The 22,129-nt window shown below is 33.5% G+C and overlaps 1 protein-coding gene across 1 annotated transcript; it reads right to left on the bottom strand.

Annotated features, from left to right (window-relative positions):
• Positions 1–1,877: 1,877 nt before the first annotated feature.
• Positions 1,878–21,842, bottom strand: LOC143256786 (bcl-2-related ovarian killer protein homolog B-like). Its single transcript, XM_076514456.1, has 2 exons — positions 20,951–21,842; positions 1,878–4,577 (listed from the first exon to the last, which is right to left on the bottom strand). Exons 1-2 carry the CDS (start codon positions 21,644–21,646, stop codon positions 4,464–4,466), a joined length of 810 nt encoding a protein of 269 aa, XP_076370571.1. The 5' UTR covers positions 21,647–21,842; the 3' UTR covers positions 1,878–4,463.
• Positions 21,843–22,129: the final 287 nt, after the last annotated feature.

Genomic DNA, 22,129 nt, shown 5'->3' on the forward strand with positions numbered 1-22,129 from the left:
ATAATACCAGTATGGTTTGCATTGATGTCATTTTAAGCTGCACTATACTTCTATTTGAGTGAATTCTTCTGTCACGAAAATGTTTACGCTAATGAATTTCCATGGTCAAAAGCTATTTGCTATTTCCTTCTTTTTCATTAATTTGTGTAGAAACCAATGGTTGCAGTTTTAACCCTTTCTTTGAACTTGGGCTAATATTGCTAATTTCGTACATAAATAATGGGAAAAGTTTTGAAAATCTGATAAAAGATATTTTGCAAAGTCATTGAACAAAGTTTTTTTGGTTGTTGTTGGTTAGCCATATGTTTTCACTAGGGGAGAAATTTGCCTTGATAGTATTATGAATTATTTGAAATGTTATTGTTTATGTAGAGGACAATACAGATATGTTTTTGGTGTACATGAAGTATCAAAAAGCATTTGACAAGGTGGCATGTAAAAGGCTCTTTAAAAATTATCTTTCTTGGTGCGGTTGGTATGTTTGCTCATTCGATGGAAAATTGGCTAGCTTGTGGATGGAAGAAATCATAGGGTCGTTATTACAAATAGAATTCAGTCATGCGTGGGATACCTCATGGTTCAGTGTTGAAACAGTGCTCAGTGTTAATGTCAGTGACGTAGTTGAAGGAGGGGTCAATATTATTTACATTTACTGATAATACTGAGGTTTCTCGTGCTGCTGGCTATAAGGAGAGCGCTGCTACTTTCAAAAAAGGATTTGTATTATCTGTTAATTTGGGCAGATATATTGAAGCTGATTTTTAATTATAATAAATATGGAATATTATAATTTAAACTGTAAGTATAAATTCGATTATGATAATTTTAACAGTGGTATGAAAAGGATCTTGGTGTTTTAGTTGATTAGTCTCTTAAACTATCCAATAAAATTATAAAAAATAGATACATATGATCATTTTTGACAAGATATATATATATATATATATATGAAATGTCGAAAAACCAGCATGACAATGATTTAAGATGACGGATAATCAAACTAACCTTCAAGTAATATCTTTAATTAATTATTTTAGCTATTAATTTGTATTGAAATAAAAGACTCCATTTTAACAACTGACAAAAATAGAATTCATTCATATACTTTATAACTTATTTAGCCTACAGTTCTCCGTCAGAGCAGCTCAATGGTTGACGGTGGGTGATGTTAATTATTTTCCCTCTAGTATAATGGTTTAAAAGTGTAGATGGTCAGTATAAATAACCCTTGTGTAGCTTTGCGCAAATATTGGAAGCAAACAAACAAATTACATCTACACATGTTTTGATGTGCATACAGGTTTTACAGTAGAAAAACTGGTTACGGGATATGGGAAACTTGCTAGCCTCTAGTCATTTATTATCATAGGTAACTTACCTTTGATGTCATTTAAATTCTACTCACAGGAAAGTTGTAAGGCTGAAAATTTTAGTAAACTATGAAATTTCTCTAGTGTCATTAACTGTGTAGCATGTTTAGTGACACCTGGGGAATATGTCTTCCCTGTATTTACTTATGGAATGACCAATGCCGTGAGCACCAAGGTACTCTTGCAGAAGTATCAGTATTGTTTTTTTTTATATAGTCATTACACTTTAGAAATTCCTTCAGATATTTTTACCTCTTGTATTTTTGATACTGTACAGAATAATTCTGTCACTTGTCTTTTCACACCAATTTATTTGATTTACGTTATTTTTATGATGATTATTTTACACTGATTTATAGTATATTTGGTATTTTTTTCTCAGCTCAGCAAGAGAAAGAAATTGAGTTTATCTTTGTGATACATTTCCTGACGATCCTTCTGTTACATTTGGTTATTTCTTACTTGAAAGGTAAATCAAGGCACATGAGAATACCACAACACTACAAATATACTTTAAACAAGCGTTTTTATTATTTGTAAGAATTGACAATAAATTATGTTTGGAATACACCTGCGAGAATATACACAATTACTGTTGAAGAAAAACATTAAATCATAAAGCCAAATCTGTCCTCTGTATATTTGCAGCAAAATATTGATAGAATAATATGTAGATATAAATATACCAGACACAGAAACATTTCATTAACTTCTACTTTGATAGGGACGCATTTCTACACTTTACACATAGATAGCTATTAAAATATATCTTGAAGCACAAAAGCTCATTTACTCGATCCATCTTACAAATTTTGAAACCTTCGTCACTGTAAAGAAGTATCTAAGGAAATATAATATGCGTAAAAGTTTTATAAAAAAGTTTATGATTTTTGTTAAAAAATAAGTGTATAATTTAAACAGAAATAAATAAGAACAATGTGATAGATGGATGACAATTTGGAAAGCTTGGGAACATAGTGTAACGAAATATAAATTATCTGTAGAGTGTATAGCTGTTTATCTCCTATTCTAGCAAATGAAAGTCTTTCATTGGTAATTATTTTCACCTCGATAATTTGCGTCATGTTAAAAAGTTAGTGTAATGCATTAATCACGCCGAGAATAAACCAACTACCATTATTTATTTCTATTTATAATTTATTAAGACACATAATACAAAATTTTATAACTTTAGACAACACGTTAAAGCATCAATAAAGTTATGATAATAATGTGTTAATTTTAGCAATTAGCCGTTTTTCGCTAATGGTAGGAATAAACACTCTTATGCCAGCATAGTAGCATTTTGACACTAGTGTAGAAATGATATGTTTTTATTTCCGTTGTTATCAAGGTGATTATTTAATACACAAATGAAAAATCAACTGATAGAATAATACTCATTCTCTCTTTGTTATATTTAAAATAAACAATGTATCTTAATATACGCACCCAAGATTAAATATCCAAAAATGCACAAACATATATATCAATGGTAAGTTCATTTATAAAATAAAATTTCTAGATCTGGCATTGTAAGTAGAAAACAAAGGGAAAATGCATTTTACTTGCTTTTATTTTCGAACCAATTGATCCAACTATCAAGTTAACTGCAGTGTTTAAAATTTACCATGAGGTATTGTTATATCTCTGAAAAGAATGTTTCTTGAAATCTTATTTAACTCGAAAGATATAATCGATGCATATGAGATACTTCAGAGCTCTCTTTATAAGTTGTGCTAATAATATAATTGCAGCTTTATACGAAAAAAACCCTTTAATACTATAATAAATACTTATAAATGTAACTAAATGTTTGAAAAATTGTTTCCATCTTTGAACTCCGTGTAAAATTCGAGTATAACATGAATGCTTTCAAATCACTATCATGCAAAAATACATTTTAACATCTTTACTGTGGTTGACAGTGTATTTTACTCATTTTAATGACCATGAAGTATAAATTATACAAAAACACTAATGATATGTCTAAGAAATTCATATTATTGAAACCCACTTTTAATTAATATTTAAAGTTCAGTTTATTGTTATTTATAACAAAAATTAATAACTAGTAACAAAAATATAGGTAAAGTATGCGTGAAATCGTATCTTGGTATTGTATGTCCTCATCATCTTTTTCAGGTAAATTAAGAACCCATTGAGTTGTTAAAGTGTATACGAATAGAAATTCTTTGCTGTAATAAAAGGAAGTTTTGCATGTCTCGATAGGACTGTCATTTTTCCATTTGATTCAAATAAATTATATTATATTCGATGATTCGTTCTATAGTTTGTTTAAATGCTTAAATTATTCTTAATAATACTTAACTTCTTTGATTTCAGGTGTATTTAATATTTTCTGGCATTTGTCGAAACAGTTTTCACTTAAAAATTATTATCAAGCTAAACTACTTTTAAAGTTCCCTTCTTAATAATGCAGGAAATATCTTATTATTATGAGTTTATAAAGAAAGTACGAAATGTACAAATACAAAATTAAAATATATCTATGAAAATATCTTATTAGCTTCAGATCAAAATCAATCGTGAAACCCTGTCATGGTTATTGTGTTTAATTTATATTGTCAGAACAACGTCTGTTCATTGTGTTATGGGAGCCAAATGTTATCGTTTTAGTTATTATAGCACAACACAGAGTGCAAAAAAGCTTGACTTTATAACGGTTAAATTTGTTTTTATCAGTTACATTTTAAGAACTAACACTTGTTATTCTTCAATTGCTAAAATCTACAATACACTTTACGCAACAGGATGGACTTTATCTCACAATGTCCACAATGCATCACGATCACAACTTTTAGTTAAACATACTTTTCACACAACTGCATGTAACACGTTTTAAGTTATAACTCTGTTCATGCAACAACAGGACAAAACTAAAATATGAACACTAATCTGAATCTTATCCAAACACAACATCGAAGTGTGATTACCTTTTACTCTACTAGGATCGTTAAACCTAAAGCTCCTTTTCAGATTTTTAGAATAATCTACTCTAAATCAAACGTTTAATCTTAGAAGGTTAATCCTCACTTAACAGATACTAAAACTGTAGTTTTTAGACGGACGTCAGGAGATCCAGTATCCCAGAAGTATAAACACCAGAGCACAGGAAATACTGCTAATGATCACGTGAAGAATTCTTACTCTATTCGTGTCCTTAAATCGAGTCAGTAGAGCTTCCTGTTAAAAAAAGCAACAAGAAACCAGTAATGTTTTTAAATACAGTATAATTTGCAATATATGTGAGTTTATGGACAACAGTAAAAACAGTCTTGTAAATTCAGAAAATTCTTTTTACTTTATACCTTGTGCTTTTATTTTTCAACTGCAATAAATTCACATGCATTCACCGGCATGGTCAAGTGTGTTAAGGCGTTCGAGTTGTAATCCGAGGGTCGCGGGTTCGAATCAAAGTCGCACCAAACATGCTCACCTTTTCAGCCGTGGGGGCGTTATAATGTTCAGTCAATCCCACTATTCGTTGGTAAAAGAGTAGCCCAAGAGTTCGCAGTGGGTAGTGATGACTAGCTGCTTTCCCTCTAGTCTTATACTGCTAAATTATGGCCGGCTAGCGCAGATAGTCCTCGAGTAGCTTTGCGCGAAATTCAAAACAAACAAACTTTAGGCTACGATTGCAACAAACGGGTTTCTATGTCACACTCCACAAAACGATAGTGTCAGCAATCACATAATACGCAAGAGAGAGAAAATGAAGACAGGATTTTCGAACGCAAAGAGGCATAAACTTACAGAAAATTGAAAATATTTTATTCAATACAAAATACTATTTATACGTAGGTAATTATGTTCTTCCTACAATGTTAGATGAGAAAAATGCGAAGATGTATACGAGTTTTTTTTTTTCGTAAGACAAAAACGTATATTAATATAAGTTATGCACAAGGCGAAAATTAGGATATACATCATCGTTCATTTCGCCATACACTAGACGTAAAAGTATGCAGCTATATCACAGTCCAATTTGTCATACATTAGATGCAAAAAGCACTGGAATAAAATATTACAGTGTGTGTTTATTATTCAAATAAACAAAATTTCAGCCTCTCACAAACTAGTTCAGAAGTTTTAACCTTTCCGACTGTAAATCAAAACACTTTATGAAACTATTTACAAACTACCTGAACTTCAGAATTACTCACACAGAGACCTCCACAACTGTAACACCCCAAACTGCTCAAAATAATATTTTACTTGTGTATTTTCATACCCTAAATCCAAAAACTGTTTTTCCCCATATTGTGTTTTTGCGAAAAAAAACGGGTCCTAAATTTATGAACGTCACCATTAAGTGCGTACAAGAATATCACTATCCACTTTATAACCAAACCAGTGTGGTCTGGCGATAGAAGTTGGCGTAATTCGTCGAGTAAGTTGTTTGAGTCCGACTTCCAACACATCACTTTTTCATAGATGTTAGGGCACAGTTAGTGGTTAGGGCACTCGGCTAGTAATGTGAGGGCCATTGGTTCGAAACCCTCTCACATCAAACACGCTCGCCTTTTCATCTGTGGGAGCGTTATAATGTTACGATTAATCCCACTATACATTGATAAAAAAGTATCCCAAGAGTTGGCGGTGGGTGGTGGTGACTACTGCGTTCCCTCTAGTCTTACACTGCTAAATTAGGGACGGCTAGTAAAATAGTCCTTATGTAACTTTGAGCAAAATTAAAAATAATCAATATAAAACTTTTTTATCATTTGTTAAATAAAATACTTTATAGATATTTAAAACGCCATATGAAAAAAAAAAAACGATTTTGGTTTCATAGAATATTATTCCGGCATTTTTTATGTGTACCAGTTGCTGTGATATCTGTATTATCGTGAATTAAATGTACTTACAAAACCATTTGTTACAAGATAATATTTGAGGAAGTTGAGGATTTCACATCGCGTAATAAAAAGTTTTTTTCAGTATCATATAAGTAAGAGTTCCAGTATAGTATTATTTCTGTTAACCAATATGCAAAATAAGCTACCTTTATAATTGTTTTGTGTCTCATCCCAATATCATCATTTACATTGAAAGTCATTACACTAGGAAAGAAATACAGATAAACCCCAGTGCAATATTAATATTTAATTTAACTAAAATCGTAGAGTTGTAAGAGTTATATTTTTTATATACATGAAACAAACAGGAGTTACATAATACTAAATTTTGCATTACATAAGGCAGACAGTTCCTTACTCTTTTCTAACTAACCAGCTATTTAATTATATACGGAATTACATAATATTTGATATTAGATATTTGTAATGGAGTTAATATTATTTTACATTCTATGTTTGTTTCAGTTTAGTATATATATATTTAGAAATGTGTGTAACATATATTGTTAAATATGTATTGCACAATTTTCGTCTGTTCTCAAAATTGTAGAATATTCTCGAGTGTAAGAATCAGCAATATATATTTCACGAAAGTTCTAGCGCAACTTCGAATATTTTTGCCAACCAAACTTTCGAGAAACATGCCATAAAAGTTTATAAATCGATGCGCCAAGAAACAGTTTAATATTGTTGGTTTGCTACAGTCAATATACTATAAGCTTTGGTAGTGATAATTGTGACAAACGCTTATCAATAGGAAAATTACAGATATTTGATCAGAAATGTTTATAGGTTTTGAACATTATAAACTTTAGTGAATTACTTCAGACATTGCTATTTCTACGAGGAGATTATATATTTTCGTCAGGGAAAAAAACTTGCGTGTAAAGAATAGAGCTAGTTTGCATTCTCGTCAAGTGAAGTGTATCTGTGCATCAATATAAAAGTAATTTGCGCCTCGTGAACCGTCGATAAAGTATTCAGTTCCAGACCGGATACAGAACTTAATATTGTTTGTAAGTTTGAAAACTTTTGTATATAAATTATCATCTGTAATAACCGTTAGTATAAATCGTATCATTACATATATATTAGCCAAGCGCGTAAGGCGTGCGACTCGTAAAATCCTTATAAATTACAAGGACTAGAGTAACTCCAGTTTTCCGGCCTGGCATGACCAGATGGTTATGGAACTCGACTCGTAATATGAGGGTCGCGGGTTTGCGCCCGCGTCGCGCCAAACATGCTCGCCCTCCCAGCCATGGGGGCGTTATAATGTGACGGTCAATCCCACTATTCGTTGGTAAAAGAGTAGCCCAAGAGTTGGCGGTGGGTGGTGATGACTAGCTGCCTTCCCTCTAGTCTTACACTGCAAAATTAGGGACGGCTAGCACAGATACCCCTCGAGTAGCTTTGTGCGAAATTCCAAAAACCAAACATATATATTAAAACATGTTTGTGTTAAGATAGAAAATTCTGTGTATCAATCTTATTGAGAAATATTACAAATTTGGTACGTATTGAGATTCAAGTAGCTTCTAAATTCAAATTACAGTTTCCGTTTATTATTTGAAATCGTACTAAATAACGTACGTATGATGATGTATCGGAGACTTATTAGGGATTAGTTATAATACTTAACATTTTATATTTAACATGTCCATATATGAAATACATATGCATATTCTACTCACGTTACAGATAATTAATAACATAAGAGCGTGAGAGTTACAAATAATCACGAAATTGAGAACGTAAAATATAATAATTTATGATTGTGTAACACACAATTTGCTTCACCCATGTTTGTGTTATTTCTCTAACAGCATTTCTTTACTGTTGTGAAGCCATAACAAGGTAAATATTGACTAAAGCTGAAATAAACTTCACTTTGAAACAGTTGTGTAAAAACTCAAATATTGGAGCATTTCGGGAGATATATCTATATAGTTTAACATTTTCTTATCATCAAGTTTTGTAAAATTTTTCAAAAGCCAAAATTCTAAAACTATTGTTAGTAGTTTTAATAAAAAAACAAGATGTAGTACAGCAAATCTTTTGTTGTACTGCATGTATACATAAAGCTTTTTTTTGGTTTATGTTTTTTTATCTATACTCTTTTAACCGGTGGACTGGGAAGCTTACAGTTATTTCCGGACTTAAGCTTTCGGGCAGTCGGTTATAAACAAACTTCATCTATGGTAACAGAAGAGGAATTGTTTTATGAGCTAGCGAATAACCCCACTGTACCGTGTAAAGCTACCTACCTACTACTATGTTAAATAAATTAATTATGTAAACACGCACACCGTGAAATAAACTGCAAAAGTAACATTCTTGGAAGAGTACATTACGTTTCCTAGTTACATGTAATTAGAAAAAAACTTCAAAACTTAAAGTGAATCTAAAAGAAAATTAACGACTTTATGTTTATTGTAGGCCCAATTATATAGTAATTAATGTTTGAGCCATAGCGTTAAAATATTTTTATCCACTCCCTGGATTCATACAGACAGGATAATGATAGACTCACGAGCGAGACGAACCAACAACTTGAAGACGCACGTCAGCGAGCCTGTTTAACGTTGTTCAATGGTTAGAATGTTAACGTAAATAATTAATTTTATTCCAACACGTATTGCTTTTCTGAGGGTAGTGACAAACTTTATTACAATAATATATGCAGAAATAAACATTTCCTGGAAGACCGGATGACCTTCAGGATGTCACTAAACTCTCTCTCTGTGTATTACTCGTTAGACTACACCACCACTCCTGGTTTGCCCCTGAAGAAGAAAGGTTCACCTTTCGAAAGGTCTCGGGTTATAGGGTTTCTAATTCATTACTATAAATACTTCTTTAACCTATGTGTTTTTCTAACATATTTTTGTAGAATTTTTTTTTACCTGGGGCTATCGAAGTTCAGAGCAGTTTGTACGATGAATTTTGTACAAATTCTAAGGCCAGTCATACAGTTCCTTGTATACAGAAGTGATAAACACGTAAACCTATTCGTTAGCGTTTGTTCCTATATTTTACAAACAATACCTTATTATTAGATAATATCAAAGCAATACGACAGTCCACTAGTGATTTTAACAAAATTCCTGTTTTTCTTCCTATCGCAACATAGCTCTGCTCCAAACATCGTGGCTCAGTGATAAGTTTTAGGGCTTATACCGTTGAAATTCAGGGTACGATCATCAATACTCTATGATACAGCTGTGCATTTAAAAAAATCAAGCATTTCAATAAATTAATATATATAAGAACTTATCAAAATGTACTAATAGTGTCTTGTTAACTTCCAATACATTGCTGTGTTCTTATGCAATTTAACAAAGTTGTTTGTTATACCCACGCTGATATTTTATCAATATGTTTTTAAGTACCATTTTCTCGGCTACTATTACCACGAAAAATAATAAAAATAACGTTTGAACGTAATATGCGTCCCTCGAAATTCGTGCTTAATATGTGATGCTTTCTTAATACTAAAATATAACATAATATATGCTTTTAACACTAATTAATGGAAGAAAACATTTTAAATTACCACGTAAAATAATATACATGTAAATCCTTAGTGCTGGTTCAGCAGTTTTAAATTAGCTAGTTTTCCTCCAATAGACACTTTCAAAGTTACATGAAGAAAATGCAGAAGCTAGAAAACTGCTGTATTTCATCTTTTCATGGCCCGGCATGGCCAGGTGGGTTTTCCAACAAGTCAGTTCATCAAATTGTTGCCCTCCTAGAGTTGCCCCTGGTCAACTGTAAGTGCTGTCATTGTAAAGTGGAAACGTCTAGGAGTTACAACAACTCAGCCACGAAGTGGTAGGCCACACAAGCTCACAGAGATGGATCGTCAAGTGCTGAAGCGCGTAGCACGTAAAAATCGTCTGTTCACAGTTGCAACACTCACTACCGAGTTCCAAACTGCCTCTGTAAGCAACGTCAGCACAAGAACTGTTCATCGGATGCTTCACGAAATGGGTTTCCTTGGCTGAGCAGCTACACAGAAGCCTAAGATCACCATGTGCAATGCCAAACGTTGGTTGGAGTGGTGTAAAGTACACTGCCATTGTACTCCGGAGGAGTGGAAACGCGTTCTCTGGAGAGATGAATCACGCTTTACTCTCTATCAGTCTGACGGACAAGTCTTGGTTTGGCGGATGCCAGGAGATCGCGACCTGCCTGAATGCATAGTGGCAGCTGTAAAGTTTTATGAAGGAAGAATAATGGTCTGGGGCTGTTTTTCATGGTTTGGGCCAGGCTCTTTAGTTCCAGTGAAGGGAAATATCAATGCTACAACATACAATGACATTCTAGAGAATTGTATGCTTCCAACTTTGTGGCAACAGTTTGGGGAGAGCCTTTTTTGTTTCAACGTGTCAATGCTCCCATGCACAAAGCGAGATCCATAAAAATATGGTTTTCCGAAGTTGGTGTAGAAAAACTTGACTAGTCTGCACAGAGCCATGATCTCAACCCCATCGAATACCTTTGGGATGAATTAGAACGCTGACTGCGAGCCAGGCCTTCTCGCCCGACATCAGTGCCCGACCTCACTAATGCTATTGTGGCTGAATAGGAATTCCCACAGCTATGTTGCATAATCTAGTGAAAAGCCTTCCCAGGAGAGTGGTGGCTGTTATAGCAGCAAAAGGGGGATCAGCTCCATATTAATGCCCATGGTTTTGGAATGAGATGTTCAACAAGCACATATCGGTGTGATGCTCGGGTGTCCACATATTTTTGGCCATGTAGTGTATATAACTAGTTCGATTATACCACCACTCCCAGTTTGCCCGAGAAGAAGAAAGATCCACCTCGTGAAAGCGCTCGGGTTATAGGGTTTCTATTTCATTTCTATCAAGTCTTCTTGAACCTACGTGTTTTTCTAACATCATGAACATATTAAAAGAAAATAGCAATGAATTCTCATATGTGTAATTTCCATCAATACATTTACGTTATGATGGACTAATAAAAACAAAAGATAGATAACTTGTTCCAAGAAGGTTTACTTGACGGATTTAGTAATTGTTACGTCTAAAATTTAAAAGGATTTTATAATGTGTAGTTTAAAAATATTAGTTTAGTTATTTTACATTTAATCAGAAAATAACTTCTATACTATGGTATTTAAAAAAGTGACAATTGGTAAGGAGTAAGGTAATAAATTGTTTATTCACATTTTCTATAAATTTTGTAAAGTTAAAATCTTTCTTTATTACCATTAAAACCTTCTAATATATACAAATACACCCATATATACATATCTTATACGACTAGTTTTAATCTACAAATGGGTGGTAGTTTTCAGGGTAATAAAATTTTACGATATAATTTTTTATATTGGGTTTGTGAGTACCCTTAGAAAAGCAATACGTTATTGGAATAAAAGTAATTACATACGTTAACATTCTAATCATTGAACAACGTTAAACAGGCTCGCTGACGCGCGTCTTCAAGTTGTTGGTTCCTCTCGTTTGAGAGTCTGTTGTTTCCGCTCACGTTTTGATATCACTTTGCCTTCCGTGATAATCCTAAAGCTACAGTTTTACCGAACATATCAAAATATAATTTTAGTATTCTTTTCAGAAAGTAAATTTTAGCTGAAACAGAAGGATAATTACCACAATTTTTAGGCTATTGTCATTAAAAATGTTAATCGTTGTATTAGTTCCTTTTTGAAAGAACAACATAATATTATTTATCTTAATTTCTTTCAATTAATAACAACAAACACACGAAGCTTCACTCAGTTGTATATGTTCTCTGTTTATTGCCAAGTGTAACTTTGCAACTTTGTGGACCTTTCATCTCTGTTATCGAGAAAAATTATAACAGGCTTAACATATTATCTTATTATAAATAAAATCAATTATATCGTACTTCACCAAATTCTAAATGGTATTCACACCAGAACAATTGTTGTTATAACAAATGACCAATATAAACATTATTAAGGCTTCTATTGTAACCCAGACGACCTGAAAATCTCTGGATTAAGTTAAATGCATCGTTGTCAATGGATAAGGTGTGTAGTTTGAAAGTGTGTAACGGACTAGATTAGGAAAATAGCGTTAAAACTAAAATAGGTCTGGCATAATGCCTTATGACGAATATAATAAATAATAAATCAACTTGTGAGTTCATAAATGTCATTTATAAATTCTTCAGCTGGCCGAAAAATAAATTTATTAATTTATTAAATATTCATGAAAATGTACAATAGTTTATTAATTATTTTAGTTTATTATTAATTTTAATGCCTTATAGCAAATATAATAAACAATAAATAAACATGTAAGCTCATAAATGCCATCATTATTTATAAATCCGTAAGCTGTCTGAGAGATAAACTTCTTGATTTATTAGATGTACTTGAAGATTTACAATATTTTATTAAATCGCCTGTTTATTTTCTTAATCTGAATGTGTATTTATGAAATGTGTACGACAATCAGTAACAAAGGTACACTATTTATTAAACTAAGTTAATTTTCCATATACAATATTTATGAATCAAAATCATGATTTTTGAATTTACATATCTAGGAGGTGATTTTATAAAAAATAAGAAAATTTTAATATCCATGTACAATTAATAAATCCACAAGTACACTTCTCAGACAAATTGCCGTCGTTTTAAAAGTAGCAATGACATTTACAACCTCGGTATGCAGTACACAAATTTCACATACAATTGAGATCCAATTTGAAAGAATTTAAATTGCAAAGTCACATTTAGTACCCATACTACCCTGTAATCAGGAAACCAGAGTGAAGGCACTAAAAAGATAAGCAGCGACGTCTATATATAAGAGGAAATGTACATGTTACTAAAAAGGATGTTGAACGAAAATTAAGTTTGTGACTAAATGGATTCTATTGGAATTAATATAATGTTTGTTTTGTCCAGCAAAATTATATGTACATGTATGACCCCAAAATTGATAAATTGCATCTGATTCGCAAACACTCAAATGATATATATATATATATATATCAAGGATCTTATATGAAGCAGTGTACTGTTGAGAAAACGAAAAGATAAAAATTGCGCCACATATTTTCTATAATAAACTTTATAACCCTTCCCCACAAAATATTAACACGTACCTGATAATAATCTGTTTACTGTTACTGAAATCATGTTTTTAACATTATTCTTCTTTGAATCAGATATTTTTTTATTGATTCGTACATTAAACAAAATTTGATAAAGTTTTTGTTAGCCACAAAACTGCATAATGGGTTGGTTGTGCTCTTCTCAAAGCGGGTATTGAAGCCTGATATTTAGTGTTATAAACCTCCAATGTTACTGCTGAGCCATCTAGTGCCGACTTAGTAATGAATATATGTGTAATGTTATATAGAAAATTAAATGTTCATTCTGCTCAAGATTATATGCATCCCCTGCCCCAAACAAAACAACAAGAACAGGCTCAAAACTTGGCGTTCAGCCATCTGTCTTGTATTTTTGAGCATAAACAAAATAATAATCAAAATACCTGAATCCATTTGTCAAATACACTCGTTAGTTAAATAGTTTTCATTGGAAAAATTAAAGAAATTCGCTCGATAACAAATAAGAAACGTTGAATCAATAATTATCTAGGTTCTCCACTTTACCTGTTTAGCAATGGTTCCGGCCCTAAACAGTTAGCTTTGTGTTCCTGAGTCCTCCTACATAATATTTGTATTGATTTTTTCGTTGCTTCTGTTGTTCCTAATGGTAACAAGTTATATGTCATTCTTACGACATTTCTCACCATACGCAACAAGTTAGAATGGTTCTATGGTGAATACATCTGTACTCAGTTTTTTTTGTTAGAATCGCCTTAAGCTGCTTTTCTTCCAGTCACTATTTAACATTGTGTTTTCACTCTGTTTTAAAATGTTTTTTTGAAATATTTCCTTAAGTTTTTGTCTTCGAACAACCACCTCCTTTCCCAGTGACACAGCGGTATGTCAGCGGACATACAACACGAGAAACTAGGTCTTGATACCCCTTATGGGCAGAGCACAGATAGCTCTTTGTGCCTACTATAAATAAACAAATCGAATAAATTTCTAATGCTGTTCTTTTTTCCGAAAAAACTGTTTATTATCTTTATTTTAGTCAAACATTATTCTTTTTTGAATCACTACTGACTTTCTCTGAATAACTAACGAAATTTTCTTCTTTTAAATTTTATTAGACATTTTTCTTATAATAACTTTTAAGGTCACTCGTCTCTGATTCTGTTTTAACATTATCATACTTAGAATCATTATTTAACAGTGTTATTCGTATTACTCGATGTCAGTTTTCCTTAAACCCTCTTTAACATTGTTCTTCATTTAAGTTCTGCGATTTATAACGAATCGTGATGGTAGTTTATAATAGGGATCGCAGGATATTGCACAAAATCTTAAATTAATAAAATGTTCGGGCAAAAGCATCTTAAACAACAAAGATTCAGTTCGAACAACACTTTAAAATCTTTACTATTGACTTCTGAGGCTTTACGCATACAAAAACTCTCAAAAAAGCACACATGTTAGACTTACAAGAAAAATAAAATACCTTCAAAACAACCTGTTTGTAATTCTTTTCCTTTTTATTAGTCTCTTGCCAACCAACAAGAAAAACGGTTTGATATATTGCGTCCATACATTTGAGAGAATACTAAATAAAGTAATACGAAGGTCATAGGAATATTAAAAAGACTATTGGTTTCTTCTATATTTTATATAGGCTAAAAAAACATCATAATCCTGGGGTAAGCGAGGTTATCATTGCCAATTAGCCTTGTTATAATCATCTGGTGTTCCTTTAAAAAGGTTAGTACAAAGTGAAACAGGAATTATCAGCAGTAATAGATGAACGTTAATTGATTATAACATAGATACTCAATGCTTTATGTACTGTACAATCGGTGTCTTTAGGGAGCCAACCCCTATACTGTGTATGAAGTGAAGGAATGAAAAAAAACTTCAAGAGACAAAATATTAAAGTTTATTACACACATTCGTAGAATAATTATCTTAAAATACATGAAGGCTTATTTAAAGCGATGTTTTAGATTCATATGTTTATTTCAAAAGGCTATTTCTCTACTGATAAAATTTTATACGCTTTTAATTGGAGTTTTAATCTTAACATAAGCGTATACTTATCTATTGTTATGCATTATACAGAGAAAATTTAGTTACATAGAAACTATAAACGCTCATTATATTTTCAAACAAATCTCCAGCCGCAGCTTAACATTTTACATCTCGAAATAATGCGATGAAATAATAAACAGCCACAGTAAAGCATCACGAATCGTACCAACTAGCTACTAGCTACGTTCATTATCATTATAATTTATAACATTCGCTACTACATCAAGTAATTCTTTACCCATAACTGAACATAAAAACAGCAAACAAGAGAAATTAAACAATTAGAAACTTAAACATCCGCCAATAGGTATTGTAAAAAAGTAAAGACACAAAGCTGGAGACACTATAGATATTACTTATTCCAGCTACAAACCTTCGTTTTGGTTCCATGCTGTTACTTAGAAATACATTTGGTGCAGTTAGAGTAGGTACCTGTAGTTTGAGTATTGTTTGTTTGTTTTTGAATTTCGCGCAAAGCTATACGAGGGCTATCTGCGCTAGCCGTTCCTAATTTAGCAGTGTAAGAGGGAAGGTAGCTAGTCATCACCACCCACCGCCAACTCTTGGGCTACTCTTTTACCAACGAATAGTGGGATTTACCGTCACATTATAACGCCTCCACGGCTGAAAAGGCGAGCAAGTTTGGTGAGATCGGGATACGAACCCGCGACCCTCGGATTACGAGTCGAACGCTTTAACCCACCTGGCTATGCTAGGTCCTGTAGTTTGAGTAAATAACCTCTATAGTATTTCTGTTCTTGCTAGTTTACTTTTTTAGCGATCCCTGTTTTTGCAGGTTTTAAAACTCCTAATTTTTTATTGATGTTAAAGTTTTAGTTCTGGGTTAAAAGAGGTCTCTGTAAAACAACGTACAAGTATTTCGTGTATGTATTACTGTAATTGAAGACTGAAAATATTTTTCTTGGAATCATTTTCCATTGTTACTATTATTATATAGAAATTCTAATGATGACAGTTAGTAGTTGAATATTGAGTAACTTATCATTGGTTGGTTGGTTTAATCCAACGTTTGCCGTTTACAAGGTATCTTAATTGTCTGCTGTTTCAACTCTACTGAGAGTAAGTTTCGCAACTCCCAAGGCAGCATGGACAAGAAGGACTTTCGTCTGATTTTCCTCTGCGACGTCAAACCTGGAAGCAAAATTACTAAATCTACACGGAACATCAACCAGGCATTTGACCATGGATTTGTTACTGAACGTATAGTTTAGCATTGGTTCCAAAGGTTTCGACATGGAGATGAAATTCTTGAAGACAACGAAGGTCGTGGAAGGAAACCATCCTCAGATGAAAACATATTAAAGGAAACAGTTGAGACTTACCCTCGCACAACTGTGTGTGAGCTTGCAGAAAAGGTAGGCATAAAGAAGTCAAGCATTGCCAGCCACTTAAGTGCGATTGAAAAGACGAAAGGTTGGATAAGTGGGTTCCGCATGAGCTGACTGAAGATCAACAAAATCGGCGTTATGACACTTCAAAAATTGGATGAATTGGAAATCGAGGTTCTGCCTTATCCACTTTATTTCCCAGCACTTTGACAACTTTTTGAACAATAAACGCTGTCATAAACAGGCAGTTACAAAAGAAGCTTTCAATGAGTTCATTGATCATAGAAACTCTGATTTTTACAACAGGGACATAAACAGTATAGTCGTTCGCATCCCCGTCGCGCCAAACATGCTCGCCCTTTCAGCCGTGGGGGCGTTATAATGTGACAGTCAATCCCACTATTCGTTGGTAAAAGAGTAGCCCAAGAGTTGGCGGTGGGTGGTGATGACTAGCTGCCTTCCTTCTAGTCTTATACTGCTAAATTAGGGACGGCTAGCACAGATAGCCCTCGAGTAGTTTGTGCGAAATTTAAAAACAAACAAACAAACTTATGGTATTGATTTTTATGTCAAAGGACACATGATACTTATTAGTTAAATTACAGCTGCTGTGACTAGCATCAATAAACAAAACTTTGACTGGAGTTATGGAAAATTTTGATAAACATTTTTAAGTGGTTTTGAGCGTTGATAGTTCATATTATGTAAATACGTTCAATGTGATTTAAATCTCTATCCTTATACGTTCTTTGTTACTACAATCAATGCTTGAAAGCAAGATCAGCAGATAAATAATGTTATTGAAACTAGTGCATCTTTTTCTAAAGACCCTTTATTATATCTTATTCATACGACCTGTAGAAGAAGCCGCAACTCGCAGTGTGGGAAATAGTTATAGAGGTTAGAGAGTACGTACAAGACGCTCTTGAAAGATACGCTTTATAAAGTCCTGACTCCAGGTGTTAAAGACGCTTTGGAAACAACATTTTCAGTGGAATGGTGAGGATACTTTAGAACCTTATCAACGTTCTGATTCTAAGCAGGCAATATCGATGTCAAAATACCCTTGCTGTTTGTCATACCCATATTCTATTCTGAAATGAAATCTCGTGAGCTGTGAAGATGCAAAGCCATTTAGATTATCAAATGTCATATGTAAATAGAAATAAACTGAAGATGGAATTGATAGTATATTATTTCTATGAACATAGGTATATTGTTATTTCTAACTATCGTTTAATTATTTTGTATAGTACGTTTAAAACCACGCAATGGAGCAAAACGAAACGTTTAAGCAATGGAGAGAATAAAATTTGGAAAATTACAATCAGTTTACGTTTTCGCTGTTCTGTATGCTTATGTATATTCTTTTTCCCGTTATTGTATACTCCATCAACACGTGCGCCCCTGTTCTGCTTTATTGAGCGTATTTGATGACCGGGTACAAATAAGCCTTCCAGACTTTTGTATGTCTCTGCTTTTGGTCGCCTAGCAACAAGAGAATTACACATTTCTACGGGTGAAATCTAAACACAAACTTGTATTCCTACTGCCTCCTGGGAAAGAGGTCTCTACATTGTTTAACAGCGTCGGATTGCTTGTGATTAAATCGGATTGAAGGGTAAAAAGACTCGAAGAAATAACAAACACCGAAAGTTTTCTTCTCGTTTCTTTATACAATATTTATAAGGTGTTAACGTATCTAATGTTCTCTTGTTTGCCTTAGTCTGGAAGCTGTGGCAGTAATGAGCATGAAAACAACTAACAATCAAGCAACTGAAACAATACACAATTCACAAAATATATTGCCGCCATGACTCTAACGAGAAGAATAAGCTGACAACAATATGACTGTATGAAAAAAGTTATACAAACATTTTTCTGTTTGATAAAGAACTTATGTGCATCGCAAAAAAACACGTTTTTTTCTCTATTATGCACATTTACCAGTTGATAAATGAGAGCAAGCTATTAAAATTTTAGAAATACAGTATAATGAATAAGGATTAAAAATATTTAGTTTGCTCCTTTCAAACCTACCTCATATACACTTGTAGAAATATGCTCATATACGGAAAAAATATATTTATCATTTAATGTACTCCGCCTCTTTGTAGTTTTTAATGTACAACGTACAAGTTTGTTTTTTTTTTTTTTGAATTTCGCACAAAGCTACTAGAGGGCTATCTGTGCTAGCCGTCCCAAATTTAGCAGTGTAAGACTAGAAGAAAGGCAGCTAGTCATCACCACCCACCGTCAACTCTTGGGCTACTCTATTATCAACAAATAGTGGGATTGACCGTAACATTATAACGCCCCCACGACTGAAAGGGGCGAGCATGTTTAGCGCGACGGAGATGCGAACCCGCGACCCTCAGATTACGAGTCGCACGCCTTAACACGCTTGGCCATGCCAGGCTACAACGTACAAACCAAACGTGTTATCTTTCAAAATCTGAGAAAGCTCGATATTTGTTAGATGGAGCTCTCTTTTCACTATACTCCTATCCAAATATTAAATCCTTAAGAACTCTAAGAATATCAAGTTTTAAGAACAACGCTGTCTTTGGAAAACAATAGGGGTAAACTTGCGTTTTGTTCTATGCTGTTGAAAGCTTTGGTAGTATTTTATTATTAGTGTATATATATATATGTATATATATATAAAGGTCACCGGATTTTACATAAACTCTTAACTAACAGCTTAGTATATGAAAAAGTAAAGTCTAGTGTCGCAGAAATGCTTTCTGAACTTTAGGGTCATGGATGCGCTATAACAATGATTGTGAAATTCCAGTATTCAATCACAAAATAATAGCCCAAGATCTTGTGACAGGCGCTGGTGATTAGTTGCTTTCCCTTTTGTGTATCAGTTCAAAATTACGGGAAGCTATGAGCAGATGACCCTCTTGTAGTTTTGCGCAACAATTCTGAAACAAACTAATTAAAAACCAGAGTTTAATTTTGACACTTGAAAATCTATTATGGAATTACTTTAATTACATTAATCACGGTTAAAGTAAACCTGCTCTTTTTTAAACAATTCTATGCATGTGCTTTACAAAAACAAGTATTTTGTTACTTGCATTAACCCAATAATTACAAATATTCAGAGATCTCATAATGAAACGTTATCAAAATAACGAGTAAGTGGTCAGTAAGAAACTGACCACTCTAACTTATGCCTTCTGATCAGAGAGAGGAAAAGCACGTAGCAGCACCAATTATACACACTACTACCCTTAACAGAATTGTAGAATGATCGTTACGTAATCGAAAGTGTAGAAAGTGTATCATAGCTCGAACCTTGAACTTGACGATTCACAGCCTGTCACGCTAACCACTAGTTCACACCCGGGCTGCTAATGAAAGGAACTTGGACTGTTATTTTTTTAGACGAAAGTACAGGACAGAAAAACGAAGACCAAGTAATGTGTAAAACTTTGGATTGATGTAGAGATTAAATCTCGTTCTTTTATCTTTTTTTGTAGTCTTAAAAATCATGTAAATAACAAATATATTATCGTCATAAAAGCAACACATTTTTTTTTATCACAAGTTAACACCAAATACATTTCTGAGTTCTGAAACTAATTTAAAATATTATAACAATAGGTTTTCCACCGAAGATTTCTTCTTGAAATTCATTCTCCCAAAACAAATAAACAAAAATTATGTATTGTGTCAGACAACATTTAAAAACAAACAAACAAAAATTGTAAATTTTACTAGATACCATTTAATGTTTGTAGAGCATTAAAACTCCTGAAGGTTTTTTTTTTAATTCATGAAAATCAAACCTTTATCCTCAAACTTGTTGTTGCATTTAGCTTTTAGAACTCTATATTTCAGGTACTTAATAAAATTATTTTTTGTACATTAATACTTATTTAAGCCTATCCTTCAGAACTTATAAAACTGTTAAGGATTGCGCTAGAACAAAAGATTCACACACAGAGAAAATTAACAGCGAAGATGAATTAAAGATTTAAGTTGAAAATTAAAAATGATTTTACTCAGTCATGTACAAAAATTGTAAGACAACTAAAATCGACCTAGAAGTATAGACTATTTCATAGAAACACGAAAAACACAAAAGCAACGAAATGATACAGTAGAAAGACGATAAAGATATTTAAATGCTTTTGTTATACTTGCTGTGGTTGCCATGTACATTATTACTCACCCAGCCACCTTGCTGAACAATCCAAGCTGCTACGTCTCCTTTTACCACAGAACCCATTCCTTGGACCAGATTCAACACATATTCAGGATGTCCAAGACGGATACAATCAAAGGCTAGTCCACCGGCCACACAATACAAAGCAATGATTCGGCCCCAAGAAATGTCTTGTCGCAAGACTTCGTCAGCTATAGTACGAAACAGGTTCAACATTGCTGCTTCAGAGGTTAGCGATTGAATTCCAACACCGTCTACAACACTATGAAATAGACGAGGATTTTTTCTCTCTAAGAGGCCTGCCATGTGGCGAAGGTGTTCTCCTACCTCTGTCAGGACAGGGTCGTTGGAAATGTTACTGAGGCTTCTCAGGCGTTGTAGTCCGAGTTTCTTGTGCACTGGCCCACATGAGCGTAGTTTCGATCGAAGATAGCGGCTACAGAGACTCTGGGCTTGACTAACAACTTCTTCCTGCGAGACTGCTGCTCGCCAGCCGATGGTTGGAAACAGTTTGTAAGTCACACGGCTGAACCTGCGGCGTCGCAATCCTGCCAGTTGAGTTTCACGTGCATTTGCTATTGCAGCCGCATAACCAGAGAGCGAAGGCCGAGGAAATACTGCTTGTAAACTTAATTTTCTTAGTCGATTGTTGTGGTCATTCCGCCCTGGCAACCCATTATTTGTCACAGTAGTTACTGCCATCTCTGCCTCGTGTTATATCGAGAAATAATGTTATTGGCTCATGAATCTCAAGCGTTATCTTCCGCTCGTACAGGAGAGCATGGGTGAGCTCGTGATACGATGTATCATAGCTGTTTGTAAATGCAAACACCCGGCAGGGATCGTTGTTGGAATTCAGCTGAAGCGTGAAGTGATGGTGAACGACTTGCTTAACAATAGTTTTATAGATTACCGACAGATGGCAGGCTGTGTGGTTGTTTCAAAAATGGAAACCACCAATCAGTTTCGAATTTAGTTTTTGAACCAACCCAAGTTTGTTTCTTAAAGATCAAATATTTCCTGCAATACTGAGTAATTAACACTAGATATCACAGAATATTTTACATAATAGATCTAAAGAATTACAATAAAGTAAACTAAACTCTGAAAACGGGGATGCCAGTAAGCGCCTTTATTTAATAACATTGACAACAAACCAAGTGGAAATGTTCTTTACAAGTACAC

The sequence above is a fragment of the Tachypleus tridentatus genome, chromosome 7 (assembly GCF_004210375.1).
Source record: "Tachypleus tridentatus isolate NWPU-2018 chromosome 7, ASM421037v1, whole genome shotgun sequence".
Classification (NCBI taxonomy): Eukaryota; Metazoa; Arthropoda; class Merostomata; order Xiphosura; family Limulidae; genus Tachypleus; species Tachypleus tridentatus.